Source organism: Chelonia mydas, chromosome 14 (genome assembly GCF_015237465.2).
Source record: "Chelonia mydas isolate rCheMyd1 chromosome 14, rCheMyd1.pri.v2, whole genome shotgun sequence".
NCBI classification, from domain to species: domain Eukaryota; kingdom Metazoa; phylum Chordata; order Testudines; family Cheloniidae; genus Chelonia; species Chelonia mydas.
The window spans coordinates 37,156,922-37,175,957 of record NC_051254.2 but is presented as its reverse complement, the minus strand read 5'-3'; the positions used below and the strand labels follow the sequence as shown (position 1 = coordinate 37,175,957).

Sequence of the window (19,036 nt, the reverse complement as noted above, 5' to 3'; positions counted from 1 at the left end):
AGCCTCCCAAGGCTCCTGCAGCTAAGAGGGTCCCTAAGCCTTGTCCCTTATTCGTCTTTCCACGGAACTGAGTGACCGATCCTGGCTTGGCACCGCTGGAATCGAGAGATGCAAGGAGGGTAAGAAGCACCCACACCTGATCTCCTATCTTTAGTGTACACATATTTTGAAATAGAGCTCTATACTTTGTTTCCTTTCTTTGGGATTGTGGCTTCAGTTTTGTAACTTGTTTGTGTGTGTGTAACATCTCTACATTTAAATAAGTAGGCACTAGCAATTTTGTAACCACATGATTAGAATCTAGTTTAATAAATTTTGGTAACCATTTGTGCATAAGCCTGACTTGTTTCTCTGGTTTACTGTAAAGCAGCCAACACAATTAAAGAACCTCAGCCGTTTTGGCTATAAAGCCTGGCCATGAGGTGAGAGTACTAAGAGCCTAGCGTTGAGTTGTGCCGCCTCCACGGGGCAAACTCTTGGGGCGCCTGTCAGTCAATCCTGACTGCCCGCTGCGAAGGAGCTCTGAGCTCTAGCAGTTAAAGTCACGGGTGTTTAGGACCTTGGGGCATCCGTCAGCCTAGCCCGGGCTGCCCGCCGCGAAGGGACAGTGCGTCCTAGCGGTTAAAGTCATGGATGGTATAAAACGGGCATAGCTGGCACCTCACCAAACATCCTTGGCCATCGGCTAACAGCTGCTGCTGCCCTTCAAGTCTCTCCGCTCTCCTTTTTTATCTTCTTCCCTCACCCTGGGAGAACGGGTGACTGCCCCATTGCCATGGGCCTTTGCTCTCATTAGGCAGCTCAGCCACTGACACTGGTAACAGGGGTTTGAAGCTGGCTGTGTCACTGAGGGCAGGAGCTCTGGGACTCACAGACACAGGGAGCCACTCCCCTTGTAGGCCAAACTCTCCAGCCAGTCCCTGAAATCAGCGCTTTGTGCAGAGTCATTTCCCTGCCCAGCTCCAACCCTTTCCCCAGGTCTCTCCATCACCTGGAGGTTCAGGCTCAGGGGCTGGTATGGTCAGAGTGGTTCCAGTCACTGAGAAAGTGCCCCTGGGGCTGGTCTCAGAGGGGTGTGATGAAGGTGGAATGTTCTGAATTTTTTCTCTGAATATTGTGTGTGCCTCAGTTTCCCCATGTGTTACTCAAGTATCAAGCTGGTGGGATACAGGTGAGTGTTTACTGAGGAGACCTCAAGAGGGCAGGTGTCACTGCAGAGTGGCTGCGTGGTCACAGAGAATGGCCAAAATTCTGTATCCTGAGGTCTCTGAGGATGCAGGGCTGGAAGCGGGTCAGTCTCCTGATTTGGGGCTCAGTGGGCAGAGCCCAGGGCTCGGGACTCTGGATTCCCCCCAACATGGACTTTGCTGAATGCTCCTGATTTCTGTGCTAACAAGCTCTGTTCCACACGGTTTTCTCAGCGACCAATAAACCCATCTGTTTTCCAAGCTGGCTGAGAGTCACAGCTGACTGTGGAGGTGGGGTGCACCGCCCCTGTGAGGAGCATGTCAGGCTTCTCCTTAGGCTGCCCCCGGGGTTCAGGCTGGGGCCATGTGCCCTCCCTGGGCCCCAGGACCGGGAAGGCTGGGGCCACACGCTCAGCAGGTCGGGGGAGATGTTGGGGGTGCTCAGGGTCTGGGGTCCTGCCCCTACAGTGGGAGGGGGACTTGCCTCCCCCAGCCCTAGGTTCATCCCCCACCAGCTGTACCTCGTTCTTCTTCCCAGCTCCTAGTCCCAGGCAGGGGGGCTGAAACAATCTGTACAGTGGGGTGTCAAGGTTCCTTCCCCACTCTGAACTCTAGGGCACAGAAGTGGGGTCCCACATGAAAGACCTCCTAAGCTTATTCTTACCAACTTAGGTTAAAAACTTCCCCAAGGTACAAACTTTGCCTTGTGCTTGAACAGTATGCTGGCACCACCAAATGTTTTAAACAAAGAACAGGGAAAGAGACCACTTGGAGACGTCTTCCCCCCAAAATAGCCCCCCAAACCCTACTCAAGCCTCCCCAGGAAAGGGGGTGTGAATAATATCCTAACCGATTGGTTACAAAATCATCAAAGACCCAAACCCCTGGATCTTGGAAGAATGGAAAAATCAGTCAGGTTCTTAAAAGAAGGATGTTATTAAAAAAAAAAGAGAGAGAGGTAAAAATCATCTCTGTAAAATCAGGATGGAGAATACTTTACAGGGCATTCAGATTCAAAACACAGAGGATCCCCCTCTGGGCAAAACCTTAAAGTTACAGAAAACAGGAATAAACCCCCCTCTTAACACAGGGAAAATTCACATAAAACAAAAGATAAACGAATCCGCCTCGCCTGGCTTACCTATACTGGTTGCAATATTGGAGACTTGGATTAGGATGGGTTGGAGAAGATGGATTTCTGTCTGGCCTCTCTGAGTCCCAAGAGAGAACAACCACGTAAACAATGAGCACAAAACAAAAGCCTCCCCCCCACCCAGATTTGAAAGTCTCTTGTCCCCTTATTGGTCCTTTGGGTCAGGTGCCAGCCAGGTGAGCTGAGCTTCTTAACCCTTCCCAGGTAACAGGAGGTTGCCTCTGGCCAGGAGGGATTTTATCGCACTGTGCACAGAAAGGCGGTTTCCCTTCCCTTTATATTTATGACAGGGGGGCTGAGAGCCATTGAACCAAACTGTAAAGCCTGGATAGGATGGAAACCCCTTCAAGCCAGGGGGTGCGGCAGGGCCCCGCTGGCCTAGATCCAGCGCCTGTGTTGCCCCCCCCCCCCGACCCTGATTGTGCCCCTGGGCCCCGCTCCCTCCCGACCCCCACCCGGGGCCCCCCACCCTGCATCCAGTTTGGCCCCGGCCCCCCTTCTGCTCCTCCCTATTTGCCCCCCTTAGATCTCCCTGAGCTGCAGCCCCCGTCCGCACCAGCCCGGCCAGGGGCAGGGAAACAAAGCAGCAAGTGGGGGGCAGCGGGGGGTACGGTGATCCTGCCCCCGCCACGCACACACCGGGGGCTGGCGGCAGCTTTCCCGGGCCCGGGGCAGGGAATCGCAGCCGGCTCCGCGGGGAGCAGCCCGGGGCCAAACCCGCCCCCTGCAGCCCGGGGGTGACGGGGGGGGCGGGTCTCTCTCACCTTCCCTCCAAGCGGGGCCCCCCGGGGCAGGGGCCGGGCCGGGAAGGGGCCCTGGCCGGGCTGGGGGCTCTGCCCTGGGAGAGGCTCCCGGGGAGCAGCGGGCAGGGCCCGGCTGGAGATTCCCCTCTCCCGGCTGCAGCCCGGGCTCCGGGCTCCCAGCACCAGCCGCCGGGGCTCGGGGATCTCGCGGGGAGCCTGGGAGCCGGAGTCCCCGCAGCGGCTGCGAGTCACTTCCTGGGCCGGGCCTGAGCCCCGCGATCCTCCCCCCAGAGCCGCACCCAGCCGCTCCCGGGTCCTAGCGATCAAGCCACCGCGCTGCGCCTCCCCTCTCTCTGTCCGGTGTCGTGTTTTCAAGTGCTCCGCGTAGGAACGTGCTACCGGGAGCGGTTACCGATACGTAGTGGAGGGTCAGAAGCTGCTAGTGCAGTAAACTGCTACCTGATGTAGCAAATGCCTACGGGCAGCCGCTTCTTCCACTGCTGTGTGGGTGAAATTGCTCCACGCAGACATCTGCTCGCTCCCCCTCGCCCCCTCGCTCCCTGTAGCAGTTATTTCTGGCTGTAGATTGTAAGAAACAGCTTTTGTAAACAGATGCTCCTTCCCGCACAGGTCATGTTTGCTAAACCTTAATTTTTTTTCTCTTCTCTGGCTTCTCTCCAATTTTTACTCCAGCTGAGAGCTCATCAGCTCAGAGGAGAGCCGATAGCCCAGAGTGACGGTCTGTTTTCTTGCATAGGTCCCTTTCCACAGTCTGGGATTCAGCTTCTGGTCCACTATGACCCTCCGATCCCTTTCCGCAGGACTCCTTCCTAGGAAGTCGTTTCCCATTTTGTATGTTTGCAGCTTATCATTCACAAAACTTTATAATTGTACTCTCTATGCCATTATCTCAATCATTCATTCAGATTTTGAACAGAAACTTATCCAGAACTGATCCCTGCAGAACCCCACTGCTTATGTCCTTTCAGCCTGACTCAGCCCTTTCAGCCTGTGAATCGCTTGCACCCATCTTATTTTAGCTCCATCTAGGTGGCATTTCCATAGTTTGTTTATGAGAAGGTCATGGGAGACCAGTAACGCTGCAATCTGATGATCAGCGGCACTGCTATGGGTACCCGCATGGCCCCACAGTATGCCAACATTTTTATGGCTGACTTAGAACAAGGCTTCCTCAGCTCTCGTCCCCTAATGCCCCTACTCTACTTGCGCTATATTGATGACATCTTCATCATCTGGACCCATGGAAAAGAAGCCCTTGAGGAATTCCACCATGATTTCAACAATTTCCATCCCACCATCAACTTCAGCCTGGTCCAGTCCACACAAGAGATCCACTTCCTGGACACGACAGTGCTAATAAACGATGGTCACATAAACACCACCCTATACCGGAAACATACTGACCGCTATTCCTACCTGCATGCCTCCAGCTTTCACCCTGACCACACCACACAATCCATCGTCTACAGCCAAGCTCTGCGATACAACCGCATTTGCTCCAACCCCTCAGACAGAGACAGACACCTACAAGATCTCTATCAAGCATTCTTACAACTACAATACCCACCTATGGAAGTGAAGAAACAGATTTATAGAGCCAGAAGAGTTCCCAGAAGTCACCTACTACAGGAGAGGCCTAACAAAGAAAATAACAGAACGCCACTAGCCGTCACCTTCAGCCCCCAACTAAAACCCCTCCAACGCATTATTAAGGATCTACAACCTATCCTGAAGGATGACCCAACACTCTCATAAATCTTGGGAGACAGGCCAGTCCTTGCCTACAGACAGCCCCCCAGCCTGAAGCAAATATTCACCAGCAACCACATACCACACAACAGAACCACTAACCCAGGAACCTATCCTTGCAACAAAGCCCGTTGCCAACTGTGCCCACATATCTATTCAGGGGACACCATCACAGGGCCTAATCACATCAGCCACACTATCAGAGGCTCGTTCACCTGCACATCCACCAATGTGATATATTTCAGAGTAACAGCCGTGTTAGTCTGTATTCGCAAAAAGAAAAGGAGGACTTGTGGCACCTTAGAGACTAACCAATTTATTTGAGCATAAGCTTTCGTGAGCTACAGCTCACTTCATCGGATGCAATGTGATCATCATGTGCCAGCAATGCCCCTCTGCCATGTACATTGGTCAAACTGGGCAGTCTCTACCTAAAAGAATAAATGGACACAAATCAGATGTCAAGAATTATAACATTCATATACCAGTCGGAGAACACTTCAATCTCTCTGGTCACGCAATTACAGACATGAAAGTTGCAATATTACAACAAAAAAACTTCAAATCCAGACTCCAGCGAGAAACGGTTGAATTGGAATTCATTTGCAAATTGGATACAATTAACTTAGGCTTGAATAGAGACTGGGAGTGGCTAAGTCATTATGCAAGGTAACCTATTTCCCCTTGTTTTTTCCTACCCCGCCCCCCCAGACGTTCTTGTTAGGCCCTGGATTTGTGCTAGAAATGGCCCACCTTGATTATCATACACATTGTAAGGAGAGTGGTCACTTTAGATAAGCTATTACCAGCAGGAGAGTGGGTTTGTGTGTGTGTGTGTGTGTGTGTGTGTGGGCAGGTGGGGGGGGGGGCAGTGAGAAAACCTGGATTTGTGCTGGAAATGGCCCACCTTGATTGTCATGCGCATTGTAAGGAGAGTGATCACTTTGGATAGGCTGTTACCAGCAGGAGAGTGGGGTGGGGGGAGGTATTTTTTCATGCTTTGTGTGTATAAAAAGATCTTCTACACTTTCTACAGTATGCATCCGATGAAGTGAGCTGTACCTCACGAAAGCTTATGCTCAAATAAATTGGTTAGACTCTAAGGTGCCACAAGCACTCCTTTTCTTTTTGCGAATACAGACTAACACGGCTGTTACTCTGAAACCTGTCTTAATTCCTACAGGTAGCAGTCTCATGTACCTGTGGTGTGAGAAACTGCTCTCTGTAGGAATTAGCTACATCAGATGGCCTCTTTTAGCAAAGTAGGACCTATCGCAGCTGCATATGTTTCTGGATGGTACATTAACCCTCATGGGGCACATCACTATCACTGTCACAAGACAGGATACTAGATTAGGCGGACTATTGGTCTAACCCATGATGGCAGTCATTACAATAGATTTTTTTCCAGGGAGAAAGAAATTATAGAAGATAATATACTACCTTTATTCAATATTTGAGAATCAAGTTGTACACAATGGCACGAGGAAAAACACTCAGGGCTAGACTGAGAGGCAAAATAACAGTTGCAACAATGCAATCCCCATTGGTGGCTTGACTCCAAAAGTTTTGACACTAGGCCAGAAATTCAGTGAGCTCTAAAATGAGAAGAAAAAAATTAAATTTAAAAATTCAGGGAATCCCAGCAACAGACAAGACCACTGCGAGGAGACTCTATACAATCAGATACAGTGATAAGGGATTCTTTGTTTCTGAGGGGATATATGTAAAATGAAAAGGAGGACTTGTGGCACCTTAGAGACTAACCAATTTATCTGAGCATGAGCTTTCGTGAGCTACAGCTCACTTCATTGGATGCATACTGTGGAAATCGCAGAAGACATTATGCTGGAAGTGGCCCACCTTGATTGTCATGCACAGTGTGGGGAGAGTGGTCAGTTTGGATGAGCTATTGCCAGCAGGAGAGTGAGTTTGTGTGGGGGGGGGGGTGAGAAAACCTGGATTTGTGCTGGAAATGGCCCACCTTAATTATCATGCACATTGTAGGGGGAGTGGTCACTTCGGATGAGCTATTACCAGCAGGAGAGTGAGTTTGTGTGAGTATGGGGGCGGGGGAGTGAGAAAACCTGGATTTGTGCTGGAAATGGCCCACTTTGATTTTCATGCAGGTTGTAAGGAGAGTGGTCACTTTGGGTAGGCTATTACCAGCAGGAGAGTGAGTTTGTGTGTGTGGTTTTTGGAGGGGGGTGAGGGGGTGAGAGAACCTGGATTTCTGCAGGAAATGGCCCACCTTGATTATCATACGCATTGTGAAGACAGTGGTCACTTTGGATGGGCTATTACCAGCAAGAGAGTGAGTTTGTTTGTGGGAGGGCGGAGGGTGAGAAAACCTGGATTTGTGCTGGAAATGGCCCAACTTGATGATCACTTTAGATAAGCTATTACCAGCAGGAGAGTGGGCTGGGAGGAGGTATTGTTTCATGGTGTCTGTGTATATAATGTCTTCTGCGATTTCCACAGTATGCATCCGATGAAGTGAGCTGTAGCTCACGAAAGCTCATGCTCAAATAAATTGGTTAGTCTCTAAGGTGCCACAAGTCCTCCTTTTCTTTTTGCGAATACAGACTAACACGGCTGTTACTCTGAAACCTATATGTAAAATGTTTCACTGAATTAAGTCTCAGGGATTATTTACAGTGGCAAATTAAAGTGCTCGAACTTGCTGGCTCAGGAGGGTGAAAAATCACCCCCCTGAGCGCAGCAAGTTTGAGCTCTTTAAAGCGCTCGTGTGGACAGGCTCGGCTCCCAGTGCTTGGAGCTAATCCCCTCATCGAGGTGGATTCCCAGGAGCACTGGCACCCGCGGCAGCGCTTTGAACTTTGTAGTGTAGACGTAGCCTCAGTGGGTTAGATCAGACCAAGAGGAGCGGCACTGACTAGGCATTGGGATGCCTGTGCCTTTAAGAACCCAGCCCTGGGAAGCCCATGCTGAGAGGTGCTGTCTGTGAGAGGGGAAATTAAAAAGCCCCTTTGCCCCCCACCATTTTTGCAAACACTGGTGTCTCAGTCCCACTGGGGTAACTGTTACCCCCTGTACCCCTGCCTGTGCCGGGTTTTGCCCTCTGTCACCCTCTGCCAGCACCTCACCCCAAGCTTAACTCCTGCTCCACCCCCCCAGCCCTGATTTTGCCTTTTAGCCCCTCTCCTAATGCTGCCTCCAGCTGCTTGACCCCCCGATCAGTCAATTTCCACCCCCTGCTCAGACCCTGGCCACCCCCCTGCTCCAATTTGCCCCCTTTGCCCCTTTTTAACCCCTGTAAATAGCAGTCAGCAGATTTTTACTGCTAATAAGGGCAGGGTGAAGGGCAGTGGCTTCAGCAGATGTACTGAGGACAGAAGGGAGGGACCGTCTTCCATCTAGTGTGGGGAATGGGTGACACATTTTTCATAAATACTGAATGAACTTTAGGGGAAACCACTAAACATGCGCAGAGGTAAGTGGGGAAATGGTCCCGCGATTGTGGGGAACTTTCCTAACTTAAACACCTCCTGGGTGGAATCGAATAGCAGAAGGATCTGAGTCCTCGCTCCCACTCCCTTCACCCAGAGCCTGCCTCACCTTGAGGGCTCCTGTCAAGGTTCCTTCCCCACTCTGAACTCTAGGGTACAGATGTGGGGACCTGCATGAAAAACCCCCTAAGCTTATTTTTACCAGCTTAGGTTAAAACTTCCCCAAAGTACAAACTATTTTCCCTTTTGCCCTTGGACTTTATTGCTGCCACCACCAAGCGTCTAACAAATATATAACCGGGGAAAGAGCCCGCTTGGAAACGTCTTTCCCCCCAAATCCTTCCAAGCCCTACGCTCCCTTTCCTGGGGAAGGCTTGATAAAAATCCTCATCAATTTGCATAGGTGACCACAGACCCAAACCCTTGGATCTTAAGAACAATGAAAAAGCAATCAGGTTCTTAAAAGAAGAATTTTAATTGAAGAAAAAAAGTAAAAGAATCACCTCTGTAAAATCAAGATGGTAAATACCTTACAGGGTAATCAGATTCAAAACATAGAGAATCCCTCTAGGCAAAACCTTAAGTTACAAAAAGATGCAAAAACAGGAGTATACATTCCATTCAGCACAACTTATTTTATCAGCCATTTAAATAAAACACAATCTAACGCATATCTAACTAGATTGCTTATGAACTCTTTACAGGAGATCTGACTTGCATTCCTGCTCTGTCTCGGCAAAAGCAACACACAGACAGAGAGAAACTTTGTTTCTCCCCCCCTCCAGCTTAGAAAGTACCTTGTCTCCTCATCGGTCATTTTGGTCAGGTGCCAGCGAGGTTATCCAAGCTTCTTAACCCTTTACAGGTGAAAGGGTTTTTCCTCTGGCCAGGAGGGATTGTAAAGGTGTTTACCCTTCCCTTTATATTTATGACACTCCCCTTCCACTCTCCTGTGTGGCAAAGTCCTTATAACCCCGACCAGGCAGGGACCAGGCTTCCTGAAGGGCTCGGCCCCCTGACCTGGTTATGACCACTCAGGACACAGGTTAGAGCAAACCCACTCTGGGTACTTTCTCCGCTCTGGATGCTTCCCTGATCTCTTCCCTGACCATTGTCTATGCCCCAGAACAAGTGCAAATTACTAAACAGCAAGTAATTTAAAACAATCAGGAAGCAAGGGGAAAGGTGAAAGGAAAACACTTAGCCCCACTCTATGGGCTCTGGGGAAGCACAAACAGCATCTCTGGGGTGCCCGGGCAGTTCACAGTCTGTCCCTCCCACGTCCCAGGCCTCCTGCCCAGGCCCTGGCTGTGCTGCAGGGATGCTGCGGGTCAGACACGTGCTCTGGCAGTGGCCACACGCCCTCAGGTTCTCAGTGACAGGACTTTTCTTCCCAGTGTCCCCGGAAAGGTGCAAACCAGAGGGCAAATAAAAAGCCCCCCCCCGCCCCTTGGTAATCTCTGTAAACTGATTGGGGGGGGCAGTGGGACAGACTCGTGATCTTTGAGCACTTCTGGCTGCTGACCAAGTTCTGTCCCTGCCCCCCAGGGATCCATGGGGTGCAGGCCGTGGACTGGGACACCCACGAGGGGCGGGGGAAATACCAGTATGACGGGGATAACTTCATCAGCTTCCACATTCAGCCTCAGGCCCCTTACCCCTGTCTGCATCCCGACTCCCCCCTCCTGAAGCCGTGGCCCTGCTCCTGGCCCCTCTGTTTAGTAAATTGCGTTTGTTCTGGAGTATAGACAATGGTCAGGGAGCAGGTCAGGGAAGCGTCCAGAGCGGAGAAAGTACCCTGGAGTGGGCACACTCCAGCCCGTGTCCTGCGTGGTCACACCAAGGTTGGGGGCCGAGCCCCTCAGGAATCCTGGGCCCAGCCTTGCCGGGGTTATAAGGACTTTACCACACAGGAGAGTGGAAGGGGAGCCCTCATGGTGAGGCAGGCTCTGGGTGAAGGAAGAGGGAGCGAGGACTCAGATCCTTCTGCTGTTTGATTCCACAGCGGTGGGGAGTAAAGTCAGGAAAGTTCCCCACAGTAACCGGACCATTTCCCCGCTTACCTCCGTGCATGTTTACTGGCTTCCCCTAAAGTTCATTAAATATTTTAGGGAAAAGTGTCAGAGCTGGCCGCCCTCTGAGGCCACCAAAAATGTGGCTGTGAGAACCCCTGGGCTCGATGCTCATGACGGGCCCTTCTGACCTTAGAGCCTGTGAGTGTAACAGAAGCCGGACACAGAGATGCTGCATTTGATGGGTTGATCGCTAGGACCCGGGAGCGGCTGGGGGGCGGCTCTGGGGGGAGGATCGCGGGGCTCAGGCCCGGCCCAGGAAGTGACTCGCAGCCGCTGCGGGGACTCCGGCTCCCAGCGAGATCCCCGAGCCCCGGCGGCTGGTGCTGGGAGCCCGGAGCCCGGGCTGCAGCCGGGAGAGGGGAACCTCCAGCCGGGCCCTGCCCGCTGCTCCCCGGGAGCCTCTCCCAGGGCAGAGCCCCCAGCCCGGCCAGGGCCCCTTCCCGGCCCGGCCCCTGCCCCGGGGGGCCCCGCTCGGAGGGAAGGTAAGAGAGACCCGCCCCCCCCCCGTCACCCCCGGGCTGCAGGGGGCGGGTTTGGCCCCGGGCTGCTCCCCGCGGAGCTGGCTGCGATTCCCTGCCCCGGGCCCGGGAAAGCTGCCGCCAGCCCCCGGTGTGTGCGGGGCGGGGGCAGGATCACGGTACCCCCCGCTGCCCCCCACTTGCTGCTTTGTTTCCCTGCCCCTGGCCGGGCTGGTGCGGACGGGGGCTGCAGCTCAGGGAGATGTGAGGGGGGCAAATAGGGAGGGGCAGAAGGTGGGCCGGGGCCAAAGTGAATGCAGGGTGGGGGGCCCCATCCTGGGCCGGGGAGGGAGCGGGGCCCAGGGGCACAATCAGGGAGGGGGAGCAGCACAGGTGCTGGATCTAGGCCAGCGGGGCCCTGCCGCACCCCCTGGCTTGAAGGGGTTTCCATCCTATCCTGGCTTTACAGTTTGGTTCAATGGCTCTCAGTGCTCCCCCCTCCGTACAGATTGTTTCAGGCCCCCTGCCTGGGACTAGGAGCCGGGGATAAAAATGGGTACAGCTGGTGGGGGGTGAGCCCTCCTCCCATTGTAGGGACAGGACCCCAACCCCTGAGCACCCCCAACATCCCCCCCACTGAGCGTGTGGCCCCAGCCCTGGAGCCCAGGGAGGGTGCATAGCCCCAGTCTGAACCCCAGGGGCAGCCCAAGGAGAAGCCTGACATGCTCCTCACAGGGGCCGTGCACCCCACCTCCGCAGTCAGCTGTGACTCTCAGCCAGCTTGGAAAACAGACGGGTTTATTGGTCGCTGGGAAGGCGGCATAGAACAGAGCTTGTTAGCGCAGAAATCAGGAACATTCAGCAAAGTCTGGCTTGGGGGGAATCCAGACTCTTGAGTCCTGGGCTCTCCCCGCTGAGTCCCAAACCAGGAGACTGAGCCGCTTCCAGCCCCTCATCCTCAGTGATGCCCAGCTGCCCCTCCCCCGTGCTTTCTTTTTTTCCCAGGAAAACAGGTCACCTGGCCTCCCCCTCTCTCTTTGTTCTCCAACAACTTCCGCTGGCTCCTTGCAGAGGACGGGCTCTGGCCATCACTTGCCAGGATACAGAATTTTGGCCATTCTCTACGCCCAGGCAGCCACTCTGCCGTCACATCTGCCCTCTAGAGGTCTCTGCAGTGATCACACTGCTGTATCCCACCAGCTTGATACTTGTGTAACACATGGGGAAACTGAGGCACGCACACAGTATTGAGAGAAAACCTTAAGAACAATCCCGCTTCATCAGACCCCTCTGAGACCAGCCCAGGGGCACTTTCTCCAGTGGCTGGAACCATTCTGAGCATACCAGCCCCTGAGCCTGAACCTGCAAGCGATGGAGAGACCTGGGGAAAGGGCTGGAGCTGGGCAGGGAAATGACTCTGCACGAAAGGCGCCTTTCAGGGACTAGCTGGTAAGTTTGGCCTACAAGGGGAGGGTCTCCCTGTGTCTGTGAGTACGAGAGCTTCTGTCCTCAGTGACACAGCCTGGTTCAACCCCCATTACCAGTGTCCGTGGCTCAGCCACCTAATGAGAGCAAAGACCCAAGACAATGGGGCAGTCGCCAGTTCTCCCAGGGCGAGGGAAGAAGTTAAAAAGGGAGAGTGGAGAGACTTGAAGGGGCAGCAGGAGCACGAAGTGGGGAGGGAGGTTCCCAGCCCTGCCCAGATCCATTCCCTGCCCCCCCGCGGCAGTCCGCTCTCCTGGGAACAAGGGCAGGAGCTGAGAGAGGAAAAGCCAGTTGCTCGCTCTGCTGAGCACCGCACTACTGAGGGAGACGGGGGAGAGCTAGAGGGGGTCACAATACACTGTGGGCCAGTACCCTGAAGTGACTCCTTTGATCTGCTCTTTTTCCAGCGTTTGGCTTGGAGATGCTGCTCTGGGGAGGTTTAGAAGGGACGTGGTGGGTTAGTTCTAAGCGGGGGTCGGGGGGGGCTGGCCGGGGAGGTAATGAACTAACTGGGTTTGTTCCCAGCATGGCAGAGTCATAGAATCAGAGCGTCTGTCTGCAGGGGGAGAGCCTGGGGGGACTTGGGGAGTGACATGGACTCCAGCCCCTTATGAAACCTGCCCAATCTCCCTGCTCCTCTGACAGGCTGAGGAATCGCGTCCACGTTTCGCTCCAGATCGTCCAGTCTTGCAGGGGACAGGGCAGGGAAATGGCTGTGATGGAGCCAGCTGAGGTAGGGGATTTTCAGGGAGCTTTTGGTGGTGGGGGAGGGGCATCGTAGAGGGGTTAATCACCCGGGGTGGGACGGGGTGTGATAAACCTGCTGGAACGTGATCAACCTGGGCCTGATTCTCTGAACAGGCCCACTGGTGGGTAGGGGGAAAGGGGGAAACATTCCCCCATTTCTGAAACAGGGAACAGCCCCCCTGGGCAGGGCTGGGAAAACGGACCAGACTCCCAGTGCTGGAGCCTGACCCACTGGCCAGAGGCTGCTGTGAAATTCAAAGGGAAACTGTCAGGATTCCTGTCCCTGTCCCCGTCCCCGGCTCAGAGCTCTGCTGCCCGTCTCAGCCTGTGGCTGGCAGGTGTGTGGGAAATGTGAAGAGCCTGCCCTGCTCCATCTGCTGGGGGATGGGGGGGTAAGAAGTTCTCACCTTCTCCCCACCCCCTGAAGCCTCCTAGCTGCTCTGAGTAGGGTGGGGGGAGGATTCTGCTTCTCTAGCCCTCCTCCCCCGTAACTAGTGGGATTGTGGCTGGGGCAGCAGATGCTTAGTGGGCAACTCTTGTTCCAGATGCCGGTGACCTTCGAGGAGGTGGCTGTGTATTTCACCCAGGGGCAGGGGGCTCTGCTGGATCCCGCTCAGAGAGCCCTCTACAGGGACGTCATGCAGGAGAATTACGAGACAGTGACCTCGCTGGGTAAGGGATTCGTGGCTCCTTGGTTATTGGAAGCTGCGGGGTGCGGGGAGGGTTTGTGTGTCTGGCACCGCTGAGGTTCTTCCCTCATCAAACTCCAATGAGACCAGGGTGTCAAAACCTAAGGCACATACTAAATCATCCCCACCAGAACCCCGTAGCTTGCAAGGTGAAGAACTCTTGTATTGTCCTGTCTGTGTTGTTTCTCGGTCACTCACAGAATCCTTCTTCTCCCTCCTCCTTGGTCTGACCTCCGAATGAGGGCTCTGGGCTCCGCAGGTTTAGAAATAGGCAGGGGTTTAACACTAGAGCTGGGTGTGCATCACAATTCCCCTCACCTCCCCAGACGTCTGCCTCCCCCGAGGGGGCTCAGTGACCACGTTCCCGTCCTCTTAGATTCCACTTTCCACAGCACAGAACAGGGACAGGTGCCGCCCACGGAATGTCCTTTCTGACAGACGCTCTCTCAGTCCTCCATACCCTCCTCTGATCTGAATTGACCACCTCTACAGGATTCCCCCTTCCCAAACCTGACCTGATCGCCCGACTGGAACGAGGGGAAGAGCCATGGGTGCCCGATCTCCAGGCCGGTGAGGAAAGAGAGATCCCGAGAGTCACCCACACAGGTGAGGACTACCACAGAAACCATCTGGGGAATGAAGGAAAAAATTGAGAATCCCAGAACCGTGGTAACAGTAAGTTTCCTCAGTTCCTTCCTCATCTCACCCAGGGCAGGGCTGCAGTCAGGAGCTATCACTGACATTGTTTCCCACGTGTCCTGTTACTTGCAAGTGTTTCCTTCCCAACGTTCCTTCTCTGTGAAAGTTTGGGTGGGATTTGGAGGCAGAATCCAATTGCTCCATCTGTGTAGCTTTACTATGTTGGGTTTTCCCTCGGTGCTATTCCTCTTAATTTTTCCCTAGCACAATGACTCCTGTCTGGATTGTCTCTCTGTCCCAGCAGGTGATAAGAGAGTGAGTGAAAACGAGGAGGGGAATCAACAGCAGGAGATTCCTGGGTACAGGGAATCACAGGGCACCTTTGTGGGAAGACCCCATAAGTGCTTAAACTGTGGAAAAAGTTTCATATGGAGGTCACAACTTGTTTTACATCATCGAATCCACACAGGAGAGAGACCCCACAAGTGCTTAGACTGTGGGAAAAGTTTCATACGGAGGTCAAACCTTCTTAAACATCAGGCAATCCACACAGGAGAGAGACCCCATAAGTGCTTAGACTGTGGAACAAGTTTCATATGGAGGTCACACCTTGTTAGACATCAGGCAATCCACACAGGAGAGAGACCCCATAAGTGCTTAGACTGTGGAAAAAGTTTCATACGGAGGTCACAACTTGTTTTACATCAGGCAATCCACACAGGAGAGAGACCCCATAAGTGCTTGGACTGTGGGAAAAGTTTCATATGGAGGTCAGATCTTGTTAAACATCAAGCAGTCCACACTGGAGAGAGACCTCATAAGTGCTTAGATTGTGGAAAAAGTTTTATACAGCGATCAACCCTACTTGGTCATCAGGCAATCCACACTGGAGCGAGACCCCATAAATGCTTAATCTGTGGAAAAAGTTTCATACGGAGGTCAGATCTTGTTAAACATCAAGCAGTCCACACTGGAGAGAGACCCCATAAATGCTTAATCTGTGGAAAAAGTTCCATACGGAGGTCAGATCTTGTTAAACATCAAGCAGTCCACACTGGAGAGAGACCCCATAAATGCTTAATCTGTGGAAAAAGTTTCATACGGAGGTCAGATCTTGTTAAACATCAAGCAGTCCACACTGGAGAGAGACCTCATAAATGCTTAGATTGTGGAAAAAGTTTCATACAGCGATCAATCCTACTTGATCATCAGGCAATCCACACTGGAGAGAGACCCCATAAATGCTTAATCTGTGGAAAAAGTTTCATACAGAGGTCCTGCCTTGTTAGACATCAGGCAATCCACACTGGAGAGAGACCCCATAAATGCTTAGACTGTGGAAAAAGTTTCATACAGAGTTCAGACCTTGCAAAACATCAGATAATCCACACAGGAAAGAAATCCCATAAATGTTTGGACTGTGGGAAAAGTTTTACACAAAGGTCAAATCTTATGGCACATCAGGCAATCCACACAGGAGAGAGTCCCCACAAATGCTTAGACTGTGGGAAAAGTTTCATACAGAGGTCCTGCCTTGTTAGACATCAGGCAATCCACACTGGAGAGAGAGCCCATAAGTGCTTGGACTGTGGGAAAAGTTTTATACGGAGGTCAGACCTTCTGAAACATCAGGCAATCCACACAGGAGAGAGACCTCATAAGTGCTTAGACTGTGGGAAAAGTTTCATACAGAGGTCCCACCTTGTTAGACATCAGGCAATCCACACTGGAGAGAGATCCCATAAATGTTTAATCTGTGGAAAAAGTTACATACAGAGGTCCCGCCTTGTTAGACACCAGGCAATCCACACTGGGGAGAAAGCCCATAAGTGCTTAATCTGTGGGAAAAGTTTCATACGGAGGTCCCACCTTTTTAAACATCAGGCAATCCACACTGGAGAGAGACCTCATAAGTGCTTAGACTGTGGGAAAAGTTTTATCCAGACGTCCCACCTTGTTAGACATCAGGCAATCCACACAGGAGAGAGACCCCATAAGTGCTTAGACTGTGGGAAAAGTTTTATCCAGAGGTCCCATCTTGTTAGACATCAGGCAATCCACACAGGAGAGAGACCCCATAAGTGCTTAGACTGTGGGGAAAGTTTCATACATAGGTCCCACCTTGTTAAACATCAAGCAATCCATACAAGAGGGAGACCATAAGACTCTTGGAAAGGTTTCAGAAACAGATTAGCCCTTCTAAAGATCAGGCAATCCACACACGCGAGAGAACCCCGTAAGTGCTTAGACTATGGAAGAATGTTTCAAATAGATGTCATCCCTTGTTTTACATCAGAGAATCCACACAGAGGAGTGACCCCATAACTGCTTAGCCTGTGAAAGACCTTTTAAATGGAAGTCAGAACTTGTTTCAAATTAGGCAATTCACACAGGAGAGAGACCCTATAAGTGTTTGGACCATGTGAAAAGTTTCACACAAAGATCGAATCTTATAACACTCAGAGGATCCACACAGGAGAGAGACCGCATCAGTGCTCAGACTGGAAAAAGTTTCCTACATAGGTCAGACCTCGTTAAACATCAGCTAATCCACAGAGGAGAGAGATCCCATAAGTGCTTAGGCTGTGGGTAAAGTTTTATAAGGAGCTCAGCCCATGTTTTAGATCAGAGAATCCACACAGGAGACCCCATAAGCGCTCAAACTATGGAGAAAGTTTCATACCGTGGTCAAGGCTCCTTAATTATCAGGCAATCCTCGAAAGAGGGAGTCTCCGTAGATGCTTAGACTGTGGAAAAAGTTTCATACAGAGGTCAGACCTTGTTAAACATCAGACAATCCACACTGAAGAGAGATCCGATAAGTGCTTAGACCAGGGGTGGGCAAACTTTTTGGCCTGAGGACCACATCGGGGTTGAAAACTTGTATGGAGGGCTGGTTCAGGGAAGGCTGTGTCTCCCCAAACAGCCTGGACCCGCCTCCATCTGACCCCCTCCCACTTCCTGCCTTCTGACTGCCCCCCTCAGTATCCCTGATCCATCCAACCCCTCCTGCTCCTTGTCCCCTGACCGCCCCCTCCAGAGACCACCCACCCACCCCTAACCACCCCCCAGGACCTCATCTGAAGGATTCATGCAGAGTTCATGCACTTGGCAACATTTAGGGCACACCCTGAGTGTTGTGTAGGAGCAGTGCACACACGGCTCCTCTCAAGGGCATGAACCTTGGAAACTCGCCCAAAGGACATGGACCGTGGGAAGCCTCCCAGGACTGGGCTCAAGGCCCGAGAGCAAGGAATGCGGTAGATAGAAATTGGTAAATAAGAATCTTAAACAAAGCCAGTGTAAACTGGTGTTGTTAATAAATTGGAAGAAGATAGTGGGGCTGTTGATTAATTGCAGTTAACTCGCATGATTAACTCAAAAAAATTCATTGGGGTTAGAAAAATTAATCTCAATGAATCACATTGTAAAACAATAGAATACCAATTGGAATTTGTTAAATGTTTTTGGATATTGTTCTGCGTTTTCTCATATGTTGATTTCTCACAACAAAGAATAGAAAGTGTACAGTGCTGACTTTATATTATTTTTTATTACAAATATTTGTACTATAAACATTCAAAACAAAAATAGTATTTTTCAATTCACCTCATACAAGTACTGTAGTGAAATCTCTTTATCAGGAAAGTGTAACTTAGAAACATAGATGATTTTAATTATATAAGTGCACTCAAAAATAAAGCAATTAAGACCTTTAGAGACTAGAAGTCCACTCAGTGCTACTTCTTTTTCTGCCAGTCGCTAAGGCTTGGTCTATACTACGAGTTTATGTTGGATTTAGCAGCGTTAAATCGAATTAACCCTGCACCCGTCCACACAATGAAGCCATTTTTTTCGACATAAAGGGCTCTTAAAACCGATTTCTGTACTCCTCCCCAATGAGGGGATTAGCGCTGAAATCGACATCGCTGTTTCGAAGTAGGGTTAGTGTGGACGCAATTCAAAGGTATTGGCCTCTGGGCCACAGTGCACCACAGTGCACCATTGTGACCGCTCTGGGCAGCACTCTGAACTCGGATGCACTGGCCAGGTGTAGAGGAAAAGCCCCAGGAACTTTTGAAACTCATTTCCTGTTTGGCCAGGCGAGTTCATCAGCACAGGTGACCATGCAGTCTCAGAATCGAAAAAGAGCTCCAGCATGGACCGAATGGGAGGGACTGGATCTGATCGCTGTGTGGGGAGAGGAATCCGTGCTATCAGAACAACGTTCCAAAAGACGAAACGCCAAAACATTTCAATAAATCTCCGAGGCCATGAGGGGCAGAGGCTACAGCAGGGATGCAACACAGTGCCGCGTGAAACTTAAGGAGCTCAGACAAGCGTACCAGAAAACCAAAGAATCAAACGGACGCTCCGGGACAGAGCCCCAGACATGCCGCTTCTACGCTGAGCTGCATGCCATTCTAGGGGGGGCCGCCACCACTACCCCACCTCTGTCCGTGGACTCCGAGGATGGGATACTCTCCGCCATGCCTGAGGATTTTGCAGATGGGGAAAATGAGGAGGAGGAGGACGAGCTTAAGGAGAGCACACAGCACACCGTTCTCCCTGACAGCCAGGATCTTTTTATCACCCTGACTGAAATACCCTCCCAACCCA

The 19,036-nt window shown here is 51.8% G+C and overlaps 4 protein-coding genes across 18 annotated transcripts in view; 2 read left to right on the top strand and 2 right to left on the bottom strand.

Moving 5' to 3' along the window:
- LOC102936186 (butyrophilin-like protein 2) overlaps positions 1-19,036 on the top strand; it is a 1,677,894-nt gene that overhangs the window by 559,193 nt on the left and 1,099,665 nt on the right.
- Positions 1-19,036, bottom strand: part of LOC114020220 (butyrophilin subfamily 1 member A1) — a 1,361,724-nt gene that overhangs the window by 467,268 nt on the left and 875,420 nt on the right.
- Positions 1-19,036, bottom strand: part of LOC119567710 (zinc finger protein 189) — a 61,399-nt gene that overhangs the window by 22,369 nt on the left and 19,994 nt on the right. The window contains exon 1 of one of the 3 annotated variants that reach the window (XM_037914795.2): positions 2,329-2,390. The exons of 1 other annotated variant lie outside the window; for it this stretch is intronic. The gene's annotated coding sequence lies outside the window, so the exon portion shown is untranslated. Of the gene's footprint in view, positions 1-2,328; positions 2,391-19,036 lie in introns of those variants that run through there. One more of the 3 variants, XM_037914796.2, reaches the window with a different exon arrangement.
- The window catches only part of LOC114020719 (zinc finger protein 585A-like), a 34,958-nt gene continuing 26,741 nt past the window's right edge, over positions 10,820-19,036 (top strand). The window contains exons 1-6 of one of the 13 annotated variants that reach the window (XM_043528079.1): positions 10,820-10,880; positions 11,862-12,305; positions 12,987-13,074; positions 13,634-13,760; positions 14,270-14,383; positions 14,721-18,029. In XM_043528079.1, the coding sequence (XP_043384014.1) occupies positions 12,268-12,305; positions 12,987-13,074; positions 13,634-13,760; positions 14,270-14,383; positions 14,721-16,579 (2,226 nt within the window). In that variant the 5' untranslated portion in view covers positions 10,820-10,880; positions 11,862-12,267 and the 3' untranslated portion in view covers positions 16,580-18,029. Of the gene's footprint in view, positions 10,881-10,931; positions 12,306-12,866; positions 13,075-13,633; positions 13,761-14,269; positions 14,453-14,717; positions 18,030-18,519; positions 18,582-19,036 lie in introns of those variants that run through there. The other 12 variants (XM_043528081.1, XM_043528080.1, XR_006285699.1 and 9 more) reach the window with 12 other exon arrangements.